The 15,943-nt window shown below is 40.9% G+C and overlaps 1 protein-coding gene across 1 annotated transcript in view; it reads left to right on the top strand.

The window, feature by feature from the left end:
• The window catches only part of CMYA5 (cardiomyopathy associated 5), an 84,277-nt gene that overhangs the window by 43,998 nt on the left and 24,336 nt on the right, over nucleotides 1–15,943 (top strand). The window contains exons 3-7 of the mRNA XM_014857010.3: nucleotides 2,522–2,617; nucleotides 3,996–4,229; nucleotides 5,837–5,859; nucleotides 10,443–10,561; nucleotides 15,608–15,757. Of these exons, the coding sequence (XP_014712496.3) occupies nucleotides 2,522–2,617; nucleotides 3,996–4,229; nucleotides 5,837–5,859; nucleotides 10,443–10,561; nucleotides 15,608–15,757 (622 nt within the window). The remainder of the gene's footprint in view (nucleotides 1–2,521; nucleotides 2,618–3,995; nucleotides 4,230–5,836; nucleotides 5,860–10,442; nucleotides 10,562–15,607; nucleotides 15,758–15,943) is intronic.

Raw genomic sequence — 15,943 nt, 5'->3', positions numbered from 1 at the left:
AAATGATTTGCCCAAGTCATGGAAGACAGAACTGGGGATGGTACCCAGGTCTGTCTGAGCTCCTGCTCTTGACTGTGTATCTATGTTGTTCAGCTCAGTGCCTTGTTAATGGTAGTGATTTTCAATATGATTATTTAATGAGGCCACTGTTTGATAACTGCCAGACTCATTTTGATTCAATAGGATAACATATTAGAATCTTGGCATTTTTTCCCTAGAAAATTAATGCTTCTCAACTTGTCTGATATTGATTCTATTTCTCCAGGGTGAAATTTTATTGAAATTTTACCTAGTAAAGTTTGGGGGGAGTAAATGGAACAATGTCTTTTATGAAATCTCAGCATCGGGATGCATTAACACCCATGAAAGGTGCCCCATTCTTTGAGGATGCTTGGTTTTGTTAACTAACGACTGCTGGGCACTATCAGCAGAAAGAAGACTAGATTTCTTCAGTCTTCTTAATTATGTTTTGTTTGTCACTATGATTTTTAGAAATTAAAAACTAATTCTGTCTAAATATTGTCAATTTAAAAGAAATTTCTTTTTTTTTTTGGAGGAAGATTAGCCCTGAGCTAACATCTGCCGCCAATCCTCCTCTTTTTGCTGAGGAAGACTGGCCCTGAGCTCACCTCCATGCCCATCTTCCTCTACTTTATATGTGGGACGCCCACCACAGCATGGCGTGCCAAGCGGTGCCACGTCCGCGCTGGGGGTCAGAACCGGTGAACCCCGGGCCGCTGAAGAGGAATGTGTGCACTTAATTGCTGCGCCACCGAGCCAGCCCCTAAAAGAAATTTCTAAAGCAGGGTGATATGATGTCTCCTTCTTTAAAACCATTTTAAAGATTTTTTTATTCCTGATCTCTGAACAGTATGAGAAAGTAGAAAACTAGTTGATTAAAGCCAAAGAGGTTTGCTTCGTTTCATTAAATCACTGTGAGGATTAAGATTGGTTGGCAACTTTTTAAAAGTTAAAGTCATTTAAAAAAATTGTGACTTGAGAATTCTCTAGCATCTTGTGAGTAGGCCATCTGTGGTTACTCAGGAACTGAGGCTGCGTTTCCAGATTATCCAGATCCTCGCTTCTCCCCGCACTCTATCCCCATGGTTGGGGCCTTAGCTTTTGTCTGTCACTTATTGTCTTCCTTCACTCTCTCCCTTCCTTCTTTCTCGATATTTATTGACCTCCCATTCCATGTCAGGAACAGTGCCAGTCATTGGGAATGAAAACAAAAATAAAGGAAGATGGACTTGTGGCTCCCCAAATCAGCATTGTTGGAGCACAGAATTCTGAGAAATGAAAATTTGGGAGTGAGTGAAATGGTGGAGTGGGGCTGGGAGGGTTAGATGTGTCAAAAAGGTGAAGCTTGGTGGCTGCCCTGGTGGCATCATGGCTAAGTTTATGTGCTCCATTTCAGCAGCCCAGGGTTTGTGGGTTCAGACCCTGGGCGTGCACCTACACACCACTCATCAAGCCATGCTGTGGCGGCATCCCACATACAAAATGGAGGAAGATTGGCACAGATGTTAGCTCAGGGCCAGTCTTCCTCACACACAAAAAAAGGTGAAGTTTGGGTGAGATTTAAATAAGGTAGAGTTCTTCGAGCAAACAAGGGCAGGGTGACATTCTAGAGATAGAGAATACCATTTGAAAAGGCGCATAAGTGAGAAAGAGTCCAAGGAAAGGTGGGGCTTGTGTGATTGGAGCCTGGGGGCTTGTGGAGAAGAGGCAGGGGCTATGGAGGGAATCAGAGGCCAGGTCCTGAGCCGCTGCCACCCATGTAATTTCTCCATCATTCTGTGGATAGTGAATCAGGCAACTGAAGCTCTATTATTCTGTGTTGTTACTTTTTAAATTTAGCAGGGTAGATTACAGCTAGGTTTATAACTATGGCTAAAGGAGGTGCCATCTTCCCCCGTCACCCATACATTTTCTAGCTGGCTGTCACTCCGTGAGTACTTTAACCCTTTGAGGGTCATGAGAACCTTTAGGTCTCTTTAGTAGATAGTTTCCATCATTTGGTATGCCGGACTTCTGGTCTGGTGACACCCTGATCACCTTCTTGGGTCAGGTGCTCCAGGCACACCTGAGGCCATGGGCACAAATGTGAGGAGACTACTCAGATATGTTGTACCAGTTCAGCAAAAAGTCTGCTATCTTAGAAGAAAGACGATATATAAAAATTGAAACCTTGCTAAGGAGAAAGAATTCAAATCCGTAGTTCTCTAAAACAAGTATGCTCTGAACTCACCAACTTGCCAAGAAGTCCTTCCTCTTGCATGAGAAAATAAGCTGCATTTCTATTACTCTCATGCACAAACCTCCTAACTCTTTATCATACAGAATCATATATAGTCAGTTTAGATGAAGCAGCAAAGAAAGCTTAAAGACTGATTTGTTAGTGAACGTGATATAGTAAATCTCTACCAAACAAACTAAATTTGTAGGGTAATTGGAGCTCTCTGTTGAAGTTCTTTTCTCAAATGTCATATACTAAGGATATCTTACTTCTTTTCTTCAGGTTCAATTGGCAGAATTTCTAGAAAACTTACAGGAAAAGTCCTTGAGGATTGAAGCCTTCGTTAGTGAGATAGAATCCTTTTTTAACACCATTGAAGTAAGTTACCACATTCCTTTTTCTTTAACCTGGTTTGTTCACAGCATCACAAGTGAATGACTCTGAGCTAAAAGGATCTGCATTGGGCTTTGTGTGTGCATGTGTGGTTTGCCATTGTTGGTTTTGTTCCGTTAAAAGTGAAGGTCCTTGGAGTCTTCCCTCTGTGTAATCAGTGAGACTGCTTTCTGTCTGAGGATGGATGACGTGCCCTTGAAAACACATATGCATTTATTGGATGCTTACTATGATAGAGCAAATGCTTTACGTGCTTTATCCAATTTAATCCTCACAATAACCATAAAGATAGGTGTTATTATTATTGTTCCCATTTTATAGATAAGAAACTGAGACTTAGAGTTAAGTATGTTACCCAAGGTCATAGTAAGTTGACAGTAAGTTGAGAGCCAAGATTTGAATTCAGGTCTGAGTTTTTACTTGCTCCACCATCTTGCCTTTCACCGGATTAGCTCTGCAGAGATGCCCTAAGTCTCTGCCCAGTGTCCCATGCCCAGGACAAATGAATGTCTCTCATGGTATCAGTGTCTTTGATGAGTTCGTACTGTCCTAGCTGCTGGCCCCTGCTCCCTTCGCAGTGAAGGGAGTGGGTAGCCATGCTCCGTCCATGTGCGGAGATGGCCCAGGCCTCCTCACCTGTCAGTCAGGAGTGGCAGAGGGACCATGCAGAAGGCTGGGGCCCAGTTTCCCTATCACTAGGGTGGCTCCACATCTTAGTTTGCTTGGGAGAGGTCTGCTTAACTCCTGTTGTAGATCAGTTAACACCTGCTAATTATTTTTGTGCCCCTCCCACAAAGCGTCCCTTTTAGAAAGTAAATTCTGTGATCATTTGATCACTAGCCCTCTCATGAGGACAGCCACGCATCTGGGATTGTTCAGATGGGCAATAAAGTTTCTCCCACTGTGGTGGGACGGCTGCCTCCCTGGAGAGCGTTCATGAATGTAGCACCCTGTCCAATATCCTGGCTGCTCCCTCCCTAACACTATGATTTAGTGGAGCAACAGAAATGACACTGAACCCTCTCCACTGCCTGGAGGGCACAGACCTCCATTCACTGGGATGCCATTTTCAAGTTTTATCACGTGGGAACGCAGGTGGGCAAGATTTCCATACAAATATCTTTTTTATGTGTCTCATTAACTAAATCCTTCATGATAATCCTCTTACAGTGAATTCTATTGCAAAGCTAACTATGGCAAAGGGGATTGGTGGGTTGGAAATTCAGACTGTGCACATAATCTGTGATTCTCTTATCAGGATGCCAGGGATCAATTCTTTAAAAGGTTGGTGTTTCTCTTTGGAAAAAAAAAAAAAGACATATACTTCTTGTTCCATTAAGAAGTGTTTTGTTTTGTTTTTTAGGAAAATTGTAGTAAAAAGGAGAAAAGGCTAGAAGAGCAGAATGAGGAAATGATGAAGAAGGTTTTAGCACAGTATGATGAGAAAGCCCAGAGCTTTGAGGAAGTGAAGAAAAAGAAGATGGAGTTCCTGCATGACCAGATGGTCCACTTTCTGCAGAGCATGGACACTGCCAAGGACACCCTGGAGACCATCGTGAGAGAAGCAGAGGAGCTTGACGAGACCGTTTTCCTGGCTGTAAGCACCAATTCGAACAGTCCACATACCTTACACCCACTCTGGCCCGAGTCTACTTTTAAAAATCCATCTTTCAGTATTCCCTAAGATCATTTATATCTCTGTGGGGAGTTTATATAATTCTGACATTTGAAAATTATTAGGGCATGCTCAATGCCTACAGAAAAGGCCCAGCAAATCCTTAAAGACTTAACACCCAGATCCAGCTGAAGGATACTTGGAAGTGAAGCCACAGCATCATCTGTCCGTTCTGTCACAATGGATTGATCCCCTTCTAAGAGAGAGGGAAAGCAATCTGAAAACCTTACTCATGCTTTCCCCTTGGGCGCCAGCCTGATCTTCCAGTGCCTGGCATCCTCATGCTGGCCCCTGGGCCTGTCCTCTCTACTCCCACTCCCTAATCTGAAGTAGCCTCTCACAGGGACCATTCCCTCAGAGCCTCGTCAAGGGGCTGAGAGTAACATTTTGGCATACTTTCAGCGTGCAAAATGATGACATAATGTGATACCTCTCAAGTAGCGTGTTGATGTTTTTACAAGGGTCTTCCTGGGGACCAGATTCCTTAATTCAAACAAGTACCTTGTAGACTAAGGTTCCCTGGGAGTGCACCTCAAGTTGCAGCACAGAGGCAGCCCTTTGCTTTCTTAATTCCCTTGAATGTTCAGTAAGATATTGGTTCTCCATGGAGCCAGGATTGACCAGGGGTAGTAGAGATGTTTTCCCTGGGGGCAGTCCCAAGCCTAATTGTCAAACTGGAGGAAAGCACCATCTTATGATGAGTGCGGACTTCCCTTTCAAAGCTCCCCAGTCCTCGCAGCCCTCTGGTAAAGTTTGGAGATAGAGCAAGGCAAAATGGGGCAATATTAGGCTTTTGGTGTGCCTTTGGGGACACCTCCAGCCAGGACAAAATTGGGTGAGGTGCACATGGCATCCTCAAAGGAGAATGAAAATCATCCGGTTGCTTTCTGTTTAATTAAGGCAAAGCTCTAATATTTTAAAATTAGAAACCTCTTGTGAAGTATAACATTAGTAAAGTGCTTTGTGTTCCTGAAGAACTTTACCTTTGTTTGATGAGAATATTTCCTTCTCTTCAGAAGAACAAATTGTGAAAAAGAAAGCATGCTTTTTCTGCTTATAGAAGTAATATGTATCCATTTTAGAAAATTTGGAAAATACAGAAAAGCACAGAGAAGGTATACCCAGAGATAACTACTGATTACATTTTGGTATATATCCCACATTGAACAAATTTAAATCATTTTTCTTGCTTTGGAGTGTTCTATTCTGGAAGCTGAGCCATTTGTTGATGAATAGAGAGAAGCACAAGCAACTTGTTGCCAGCCTTGCTGACTATAGGGAGTAGAGCAGACCTAGAAACGAAAGCCCCTGCCACCCTGCCCAGACGCCCACCCCCACCCCTTCTGAGGGCTAATTTCCTTCCTGCCCAGGCTGAAGGCACCCAAGAGGAACAGCCTCAGGGGAAGCTGAGCAGTCAGGATTGTGTAACAGGCATATCTTAACGCTCTAGGTTGGTTTTTCTGTTTGTTGTTAATTAGTTCTCTCTCTCTTTCTCTCTCTCTCTTTGTTTTTTTCCGTTCCCCCATAAGTCGTTTGAGGAAATCAATGAAAGGTATATAAAACATGGCACAATGTAGTGGCAACTGAGAACAGCATGACTGTATGCCTTCTTTTTAATATTTTGATGCTTTATAGAAAATGAGCTGCCATTTAAAAAATACATACATTGATTTAGTGAGCTACTGGATTTTCACTTTTAGACACCGTGCTTTTAAAAGCTAAATGACAGCTTTGAAAAAAATTGCATGTGCTTTAGTTAAATAACGATTATCATAATGTAGATTTTTAACTGCTTCCTTGAGATGTTTTCTGTATTTTCATCCTAATCTAGAACACCTTTCCTGTCACTGCATACAGAACATCTTGTAGATACTTAGACTTATTGGTTAAATGTGAATATCTGAAAGAATCATTCATATCTGCCTTGAGTAATTTTATGACTTACATAATCTTAATGGAATGTTCTCTCATTTTCTTTTCAAAGATAGGCATGCATTTATGTTCTCTTTCTGCTCAGCTAACTTAGATGAAACTTCCTCTTTTGATTTTGTTTTGTTGTTGTTTTTAACACTCAATCTAAGAGAAATTCTTCATTTGTTTAAGAGGCAAAACACTCAACAAGAAATTAGGAAATGTTGTCTATAAAAACACATAAGTCAGATCTACGTTTATCTTTTGGAGCATCTGATGTTGAAATGCTCACGCTAATCTGACACATTTTCGCATAGCAAGCCCTGAGGTCTTTCCTACTGGTTGAGCCTAATGTTTTTATTATTTTTAACTCTTTAATGTAAATTTCTAAAATTGTAAATATTATCTACAGATTATTTCAATGTCAAATTGTGAAATAGCATAAAGTAAAATAAAAAAATTTGTATTTGTGATACATTAAAATATAGAAAAATGGGTTTGGATTAGAAACTTGATTTTTTTAAATAATGAAAACCGCACGGATGAATCCTGTTTATCTTAAAAAAATCTATTCAACAGAATACTGCCAATAAGTTTTAAGAAAATAATTTGTATATTAATCTTGGCTGAATCACTAAGAGTTTTATTACACTGGCTCTGCTATAAATAGAATTACCCAGGGAGCTTTAAAAAATGCTGATGCCTGCATCTCACCTCCTGAGATTCTGGTTTAACTGGTCTGGGGTGTGACCTGGGCATTTTTGAAGCTTCCTAGGTGATTTTAATACACAGCCAGGGTTGAGGACTTCTGGTTTATAACAATCTGTCCTCTGGCCCTGTGGTTCCCAAAAGTGGCTGTGCCTGAATTACCTGTGTGGTTTGTTAAACCAAAGCACCAGGAGCCCCACCTCAGACCCACTGCATGGGAATCCAGGGTGGGACGAGGCATCTGCTTGTGCACCAATTCTCACACAGGAGTCCGAGGTGCACAGGTGGTCTGGAAACTGATACCCAGGCCTTGCTCCCAGTTTCCTTTATTTTTGAAAAATTATACATTCTTCTGAATATTGTTGATATTTATTTTTATCCAAAAGTGTATGGATTTATTGTGCCATTCCATATTCACTGGACAGGGTAGATGTGTGTTTATTTATTTATATTTCATCCACTCATGGAAGGTACTGATTGGCAGGGAAATTTGGTGAATGAAAATTTGCAAATGCTTTTACCTTAAAAAATGCTGTAGTACCTTTTTACTTTTCTAAATGTTAGAATATTAACTTGATAATTTGAAGTGACATCTATTTCATTCTAAATACCATTTCTTTGGTTTCCTGCTTGAACTTGCTCATCTGTGTGTCATTTTAGTTAATTTTGATTTCTTTGTCCAATTGACAATGAATTAATCTTTGTTAAAGCTGCATGTCACCAAAAGGAGCATACACTTGGGATAAGCATTATGTTTCTGTAAAGAAAAAGGACAACAAAATTCAGGATTCAGTGAAGAAATGTGAGCAATTAAGAAAGCCCTGTTAAACATGCACGCACGCACACACACACACACACACACACACGATGAAGCTTGATAGTTTCACTAAGAAGCTGCCTTTCATGTCCTCAGGACAACTTCTGCCTCACAGCCTCCATGTTCTTGGTGTTCCTTTCTATGAGAAGTGCTAATTAGCTGGCTTTTTACCCTGCTTCTGCTTTGCCCTCCCTTCATATTATATCTCTAAAGGCAATGCTTGTATATTAAATGATTTTTCTCGACACTGAAAATGCTTCAATTAAGGAATGCTGTCAAGCATATTTAGACTCAAAATTTGCATATTTTGAAAAACACGTTTGCTTAGAAATTGCTGCTCTGTTAAGAAGATGCATTTTTTCCTCTGTTTGGCTCTTTTGTGTTATAATAATGAAAAAGAAAGAGAGTCACCACCATTGTAGGACTTGCTCATGAAAAGATGTCCGCTTGCCCTTTCACATACTGACATTAAAATCGGACAGGTCAGTGCATGAGGGAAAAAAACCTTTTACTTGTGGTGTCTACGACCAGAGCTTTTGTGCGACGAAATGTGCTCCGTTTAGTCAGCAACGTGTATGGAGAGGGCTTAGCGTGAGTACTGGGCACCATTGTTCGTTCATCCCGAGTCTGTCATTGCAGCCCCAAAGCTGTAATTTAAGTTCAGGTTGTCTTCCCTCACCCAGAGTGTTGTGAGGTCCCCCAACTGACCTTACCACCTCTATCTACTTGCCCTGGTCCTTCCTCAGACTCCTGCCAGGGTATTCTTCTAAGCTTCCCTTGTGTAAACACTTCTGTGGCTCTCCCTGCCTTAAAATATAAAATGGAAACTCTTGGTGGATGTGAAAGGCTCGTCACAGTCAAGGCATAAACACCCTTTCTGTTTCATCCGTGTCTCTGTTTCCTGGTTCTCCAGGTAGCCCACAGGGCCCTCTGGCCCTTGAATGTGCCATTATCTTCCCCAACTTCCATGCCTTTGTTCATGCTGTCCTTCTGTCTACAGCACCCTTACTCCCTTGTTCTGTCTGGGAAACTCCTGCTCCTTTAAGATTCAGCCCAAATGTCACCTCCTCTTTGAAGCCGCTATTGGAACCATCCCCCCCTAAATCAGATGATAGTGAATTTTATTATTTCTAACAATAGTCAGCATAGTGGGCACTCTTTAAATGTTTCAGTTGTATTTTATAACCCTTTTCCTTTACACTGATAAAAAAATTTACTAGACCTCAGATCCTGATAATCTCACCCAAACGAAACTTTGTCCTCTATTCGTTCAAAATATATTTATTAAATGCCTCCTTTGTGCCAAGGAACACATTACAGCCCAGTAGTGAACAAAACAAAGTCCTTTCCTGCATGTAGATTATATCCTGGTGAAGTAGAAGGACAAAACAAATTGGTCGGGATATGTTTGAGGAAGTTAAACGCAGCAGAGTGAGGGTAGAGATGGCGGGCGATGCTGTGGGAGTAGAGCACTTGGGCCTGGCCTCTCGAAGGAGTGGATGTTTGGACAGAGGTCTAATTTCAGTGAGGAAGGAGCCATGCAAGTATCTAGAAGAAAGTTCCAACAGCAAGCACAAAGGCTTGGATGTGCATCTCTTCTGCTCAAACCCAAAAGTCCATGATAATGAAGCCGATGGAGTTCTTCAAAGCTGGCTTAGGGGCTGGCCCCGTGGTGTTGTGGCTAAGTTTGTGTGCTCTGCTTCGGGGGCTGGGGGTTTGCTGGTTTGCATCCTGGGTGTGGACCTAGCACTGCTCGTCAAGCCATGCTGCGGCGTCATCCCACATAAAATAGAGGAAGATTGGCACTGATGTTAGCTCAGCAACAATCTTCCTCAAGCAAAAAGAAGAAGATTGGCGACACATGTTGGTTCAGGGCCAATCTTCCTCACCAAAAAAAAGAGGGGATAAAAAGCTGGCTTAATTGCTGGAAGATAATTCCAGCCCTTGTGAGTGAGGTGCACAGAGGGGAGCTCCTAACCAAATTTCAGGCCCCTCATGCTAAAGATACATGCTTTTGCAATCTCTCCTTCCCCTTTGCCCTCTTCTGAATCAAACTTTTTTTTTTTAAACCCAGATTTCACCTGGATACAAATGCTAAGAGTTAGTATTTGTTGGCATGCCTCCTCAGAGGGTCTTGAGTATATAAAAGCTATTAATTTAGAACCTGTGGCTGGTATAGTCTCTTAAGAATGGATAGGCTTTATCCTCCTTCCCTGTTGTACCCCCAGTACCCTCAAGAGTGCCTGGTACATAGCAGGTGAACATATTATTTGAAAGACAATGATTAGAAATGTAATAGTGGGGGTTGAGAGCAGCAAGGACATCATAGAGTGTGTGAATTTCTAGGCAGGCTCTAAACTTTTATATCTATAGGAAATAAATAAGAATAATCTTTAAAATGTAGGAATTTTTAAGATTAACTTTATAGATGCAAAATTAAGACATATAATTTGATGGGATCTAGTCAGATTTGAGGAAATAGGAATGGAATTCCTAATGTTTTCAGTTGCACCAAAGAATCCTAAGAATAAATAGATTTTAGACATATATTTCTAGACTTTGAAGCAGTTTCAATCCCTTTTGGATACAATACCTCCCAAAAAACACCACCACCAACTTCATTTTGAACAATTGTTTTTTGTTTTGATTCTGTATGTTAATAATTTCTTGACTCATTTAGGAATATTTTCCTCCAATAGGTTGCTTTCTGCAATGGAGAGCACCGCTTCTTTAGAGAAAATGCCTGCTGCGTTCTCACTTTTTGAACATTATGATGACAGCTCGGCAAGAAGTGACCAGATGTTAAAACAAGTGGCCGGTAGGAATTTTAATGTATTAATCACCTTGATGAGACTTGACAGTTTTTCCTTGTTTGTTTCGTAAAGTTTTTGAATGTAAGGAAATATAACTGGAAAAAGAAAAAAAAAGAAAAATTTTAGTTGTAAAAGTTTAAAGCTACATTCTGAAGTAGAGCATGAGGCTAGCATGACGTTTCAGGTGCAAACTGCGTTTCCATTTCAAGCTCTGTGACGGTGCTGGGATGGTGAGGAGATGGGAGGAGGTAGCAATGGAACCAAAGGGTCTCCTCTTTTTTTCCTTTTAAAATAGAATTTCACTCCCTCTCTTCTAGAGGTCGTTTTCTTCATGCCAGCAGCCAGGTATAGAGGAAAAAATAAATAAAATATTTTCCTGTGTGTTGAGCAGATTTTTCCTTGAGAATGGTTTCCCCCTCTTCAACTGAGTCCTTTTTCCTTTTTTCAAACTAAACAGATTAGCTTTGAGAAATAACAGCTCAGCAGCATGCTCTGTAGCCAGGAGCCTCCCACTCAGCTGTCAGAGCATCCTGCCGGCTCTTCAAAATATTTTTTAATGTGCTATTTTAACAAACAAGACAATGAAACTCATTTAGATATCTCAAAGCTGCTGGGTCTCAGTGAAGTTACCAGGTTTTACTTATTGTAAAATGTACTCAGATGTCCTCCTTAAAAGATGCTGTGTTCTTTCAAAGCCGTCTTAAAAATGACTGCTGTTTTTAAATTGACAATTAACTTTCATTTCTGTAGGAAGAGTTTTAGTTTAGTAACTAGTAAAAGGCTACCCACCATGTCTTTAAAAAGACCAAAAAAGCCCCACCAACCCTATATAATGTGAAAAATTCAGTCATTTATCCCAGTGGATTTTCTCTGGAAATGTCTCAAAACAAAAGGATGTTTTCCTGTAAAGTCTCAAAGAGGCATTTTAACAGAGCAGTGATTGCAACCTAAGATATTTGATTAACAGAGTAGATCTTTTGCTTTTAAGGGATTGGTTATATGCTGTTGTTCATTAGAAGGATATTCTTTTGAATATCTGAGGGGCAGTTAGAGGACACTTTCTATATTTTAGAGGTCACAGTGTTAAATTGTCACAAAGTGTTAATGATTCACTGAGAAATAGTGCATGTGGCATCCCAGTCGTTCCAAGCTGTTTATGGAGACCGATCTCTGAGATAGAAATGCTGTGTGTCGTGCATCTGCTTCACAGAATCAGAGCCCAGGGTGTTGACTTGATGTTAAAGAGTTTCGGTTCATTTTGTGACCAATGACGCCTCTCAGATTTAAAGCCCTCACCTGGTACCTGAAAAGTTAATCTGATCACTCCCTAAACTAAACAGACATAATGAGGAAAGTATGTGACTTTTCCATGGAGAAGCAGAGCAGCCCCCACCATTTCTCCGATGCCTGGCACTGTTAAGCATATCCTATCATCTAATCTCGCAACAACCCTGGGAGGCTGGTTTTATTGTCATTCCCACTTGACAGGTGAGGAAATAGAGGGAACAGAAAAATGTCTGTCACGTTGCCATAGATACAGGAATTTGGGAGGAGGAGGTGGTGGAGGAGTTTGGTTTCAGAGTCTTTGCACTTGAACCTGCTCTACACCAAAGAGGCAAGTGCATTGCTGTGAAAGGAGGGATCACCATAGATTAGCGACATCCCAGGTCTCCTTGACTGGCTCCTGGGGACTTTGTTTTTTGGTTGTGGTAAAATATACATAACATAAAGATTCCATCATGACCACTTTGAAGTTCACGGTTCAGTGGTATTAAGTACGTTCGTGTTGTTGTACAACCATCACCACTATGCCTCTCCAGAATTCTTTTCATTTCCCTGTTTCCCCTTACCCTCAGCCACTGGCAACCACTATTCTACTTTCTGTCTCTGAATTTGACTACTCTATGTACCTCATATAAGTGGAATCATGCACTGTTTGTCTTTTTGTGACTGGTGTATCTCACTTAGCATAATGTCCTCAAGGCTCATCCACATCGTAGCATGTGTCAGAACGTCCTTCCTTTTTAAGGCTGAATAACATTCCATTGTATGTCTGTACTGCATTTTGCTTATCCATTCGCCCTTCAAGGTATACTTGGGTTGCTCCCACCTTTTGGCTATTGTGAATAATGTTGCTCTTCTGGGTGCTTTTTGAAAGCTAGGCTGAGTGGGAATCTGTATCTGGACCACCCAGGTCCTGAAGTCCAAGTTGATCTAACACTCAGCTCCCCGCATGGGACAGCTCTTTATGGGCACACTCCATCAGGCAGAGGGGATCCGTGGGGTGATTCATCTGCCCAATTCCCTAGCCTCTGGCAAGGAAGCCTTAAAATCTCATTTTGTATTTTTTGGCATTGCTCCTATTCAAGTTCATTACTACAGAGTGGAAATCTAGTTGCTAACATATAAAATCTGGGTCTCTGATGTTCTCCCTTCACACAGGAATTGTGAATCCAGCCATCATTATTAGACTACATCTATGGAATATTCTTACTCCTTCTTAATTTCAGAATACTTCAAAAAGTAAAAACGTTTCCTCTTTTTGAAAAAAGATGTTTTAACTTTAATGTTTTTTGGGGAAGGAGCACATTAGGTACAAAATTATTCCTAGCGTACATGCTTTGCTTAATTCCCTACAATTGCTTCTTCCTTAGAATGTGTTGATTTTGAGGGGTCAGTTATCGACTTTTAAGTTTGGTAAGCTATCTGAGAGAGAGAGTTTTGAAAAGATGTTACCACTTTTAAAAAGCAGATATAGCTAAATGTATATTTCATAGAAAATTGGGGAGTATTTTCACTGTTCACGCCTCAAGGAATTCTCCAACGCTGCTTCAAAGACGACTGACAATAGTTGAAGCATCCTATTTGGCTCTTCCATAAATGTGGGCAACATGAAAATTTACTGAACTGCACTTGTCTGGATGGACTCCACTAGAATGTGACACTGGTTTCCTGCTGGGAAGACAAACAGAAACGTCAAAGATAGCAGAAGGGACTCTGAACCCTTGTCAGTCCTTGGGGAGGTGCTCTGACACGCAGGCTTCCTGCCTTCCCATGCAGCCAGCTCTCCTCTGTAGCCCCTCTGTGATTCCCCAGGTGGTAGGTCCTTAATTCGACTCCCATCTTCAGGGGCTTCCTGCCTTCTCCCCTCTGTTTTCCATGCTTCTGCTAAGGCTGTTTTGCCTTCTGAACGTTAACACTGGTTATGTGTCAGGCACTTCACTAAGCATTTAATATAGATTATCTTGCTTCTAACAACAGCCCTGGGAGGGAATAATGTTATTAATTGTTGTTTCCCATTTTAAAAATGGGGAAAGTGAGGCTCAGGTAATGCAGCTAGTAAGCGGGGGATCTGGCATTTGACCCTCGGCCAGCCCCTCTGCTCTGAAGCCGGTGAACTTCACCATTCCCTTATCCTGCTTCATTTCATTTCATTTTCATCCCTGTGTGTATCCTCACCTCTTTATCTCTTTATTGAATCTTTTCAGCGTGTCCCTTTTTGTTCCCTTCTTTGGACCATTATATTTTTCTCCTTTTTACCTTCTTCCTGACTAACTTTTGTTTTCTTTTCCTTCATTGTTAAATTTTAATAAGGTAGTCTCACCACATTTGACCCGTATTGTTTCAGTAAGCTTATCTCTCAGGAAATTGTTGATTGGAAAAAACCCCACAAAAATAAATTTAAAAGGATGACATCTTTTCAATGGTGGGAATAACCTCTTCCTCTAATTTGTAAAACACGTTCAGTGCTTTTGTATCTCAAAAATTTTGGAGGAGAATTGCATAGGAGTTTGATTTATGGTGTTGTATATACCATTAACGTTCAATATGCATAATTACAAACTTTTAAAATCTCTAGTTAAACACTTGAGCATATTGTCTTTAAAATTTAGAAAAAAAGAGTTATACTAGATATCTAAATCTTATATTTGAATCAGTTAATAGGGTACTTTCTCCCCTATGTAATTTCTACATTTTGTTTAATTTTTGAAAAACTTATAGATATGGGCATGTTGGAAAGAGAAAATAGGATAGTAGTTTCAGAAAGTGTATTTTGATATTTTATTCATGCAAGTCTTTTTCAGCCTTGGTGATATAACAACCATAGCTAAAAAGGGCTTCCATTGTCTCTTTTGTGAATATAGACTCTATGTTTTAGCGCCTACAAACATAGGTTCCCTACCTGCCACACAAGAGGGGCCAAATAAAAACTGGAACGCCAGGCTTATGGCAAGGAGAGGGTTTTTATTTCGGGTGGTATCAGCTAGGAGATGAGAGTGAGCCCTCAAATTTGTTGTGTTTCGTCTTGTCTCCCCGAAAGGGAGGCCAGGGTTTTAAACATTTGTGAGGAATGTGGCTGCTTGTTGGTGTGGGGGTGGGGGTGGGGGGACGGGAGTCAGTGGCCTTGCTCGTTGGAGCTTTCCCAGTAGCCTGACTTTGGCCTTGGGACGCTGCTTCCAGGGGAGGAGGATGATAAGGGAATTTGCAGGTGGGCGACCTTGGCTCTTTGTCTCCATGGTGGATAGTGGATTCTGCAGCCAGGGAGTCAGGGAGTAAGCAGGGAATGAGTGCTTTGGTTTTAACCCCGCATATACTGAGTTTAATGTAGGGGAACTGATACCAGGGACAGCATCATATGTAGAACGATATAGTGCTGGTTATCTAGAAAAGCATACTCAAGTTTTTGTTTTGAAGAAAAACCAAATCATTTGATGCATCCTCTAATCTGTATACGTTTGTTGCTCTAAATACAGGACTACAGAAGAATATTACCTGGGGATTCATTTTTGTTTACGTCTGTGTGTATCTGTGCACATGCACAAATGTACAGAGAACATTTTGGAGGGATACACTTAACTGCAATAGTGCTTGCCTCCAAGGAATATCCTTTGGGTTGGAGGCGTTGGGAACAAGGGAGCCTTCCCACTTTTACTCCATGTATTTCTGTGTTGTTTGAATTCTTTTCAATAAGCATAGGTGACTTTCGCAAAAATAAAAAGATCAATCAATAAAAACAGCATTAGTTATAGTAAATCTGTCTTATATTCCAGTTCCACAGCCTCCAAGACTAGAACCTCAGGAACCAAATTCTGCCACTAGCACAACGATTGCAGTTTATTGGAGCATGAATAAGGAAGACGTTGTTGACTCATTCCAGGTTTACTGCATGGAGGAGCCGCAGGATGACCAAGAAGTAAACGGTAGGATTGCTAACACAAACACAGGTGCCTGTGTACATTCCTGCATGTTAATGTGAAGTCTTTAAACGTTCACTTATTATAACTTTTTCCACAAAGCACTTATGGCCACTTACAAAAACAACAACAACAAACCAATGGCCATATAATGAAATAACACAGAAGCAAAAGTTGCATATCAGGATCACA

The sequence above is a fragment of the Equus asinus genome, chromosome 9 (assembly GCF_041296235.1).
Source record: "Equus asinus isolate D_3611 breed Donkey chromosome 9, EquAss-T2T_v2, whole genome shotgun sequence".
NCBI classification, from domain to species: Eukaryota; Metazoa; Chordata; class Mammalia; order Perissodactyla; family Equidae; genus Equus; species Equus asinus.
This window is presented reverse-complemented; position numbering and strand designations above follow the sequence as displayed.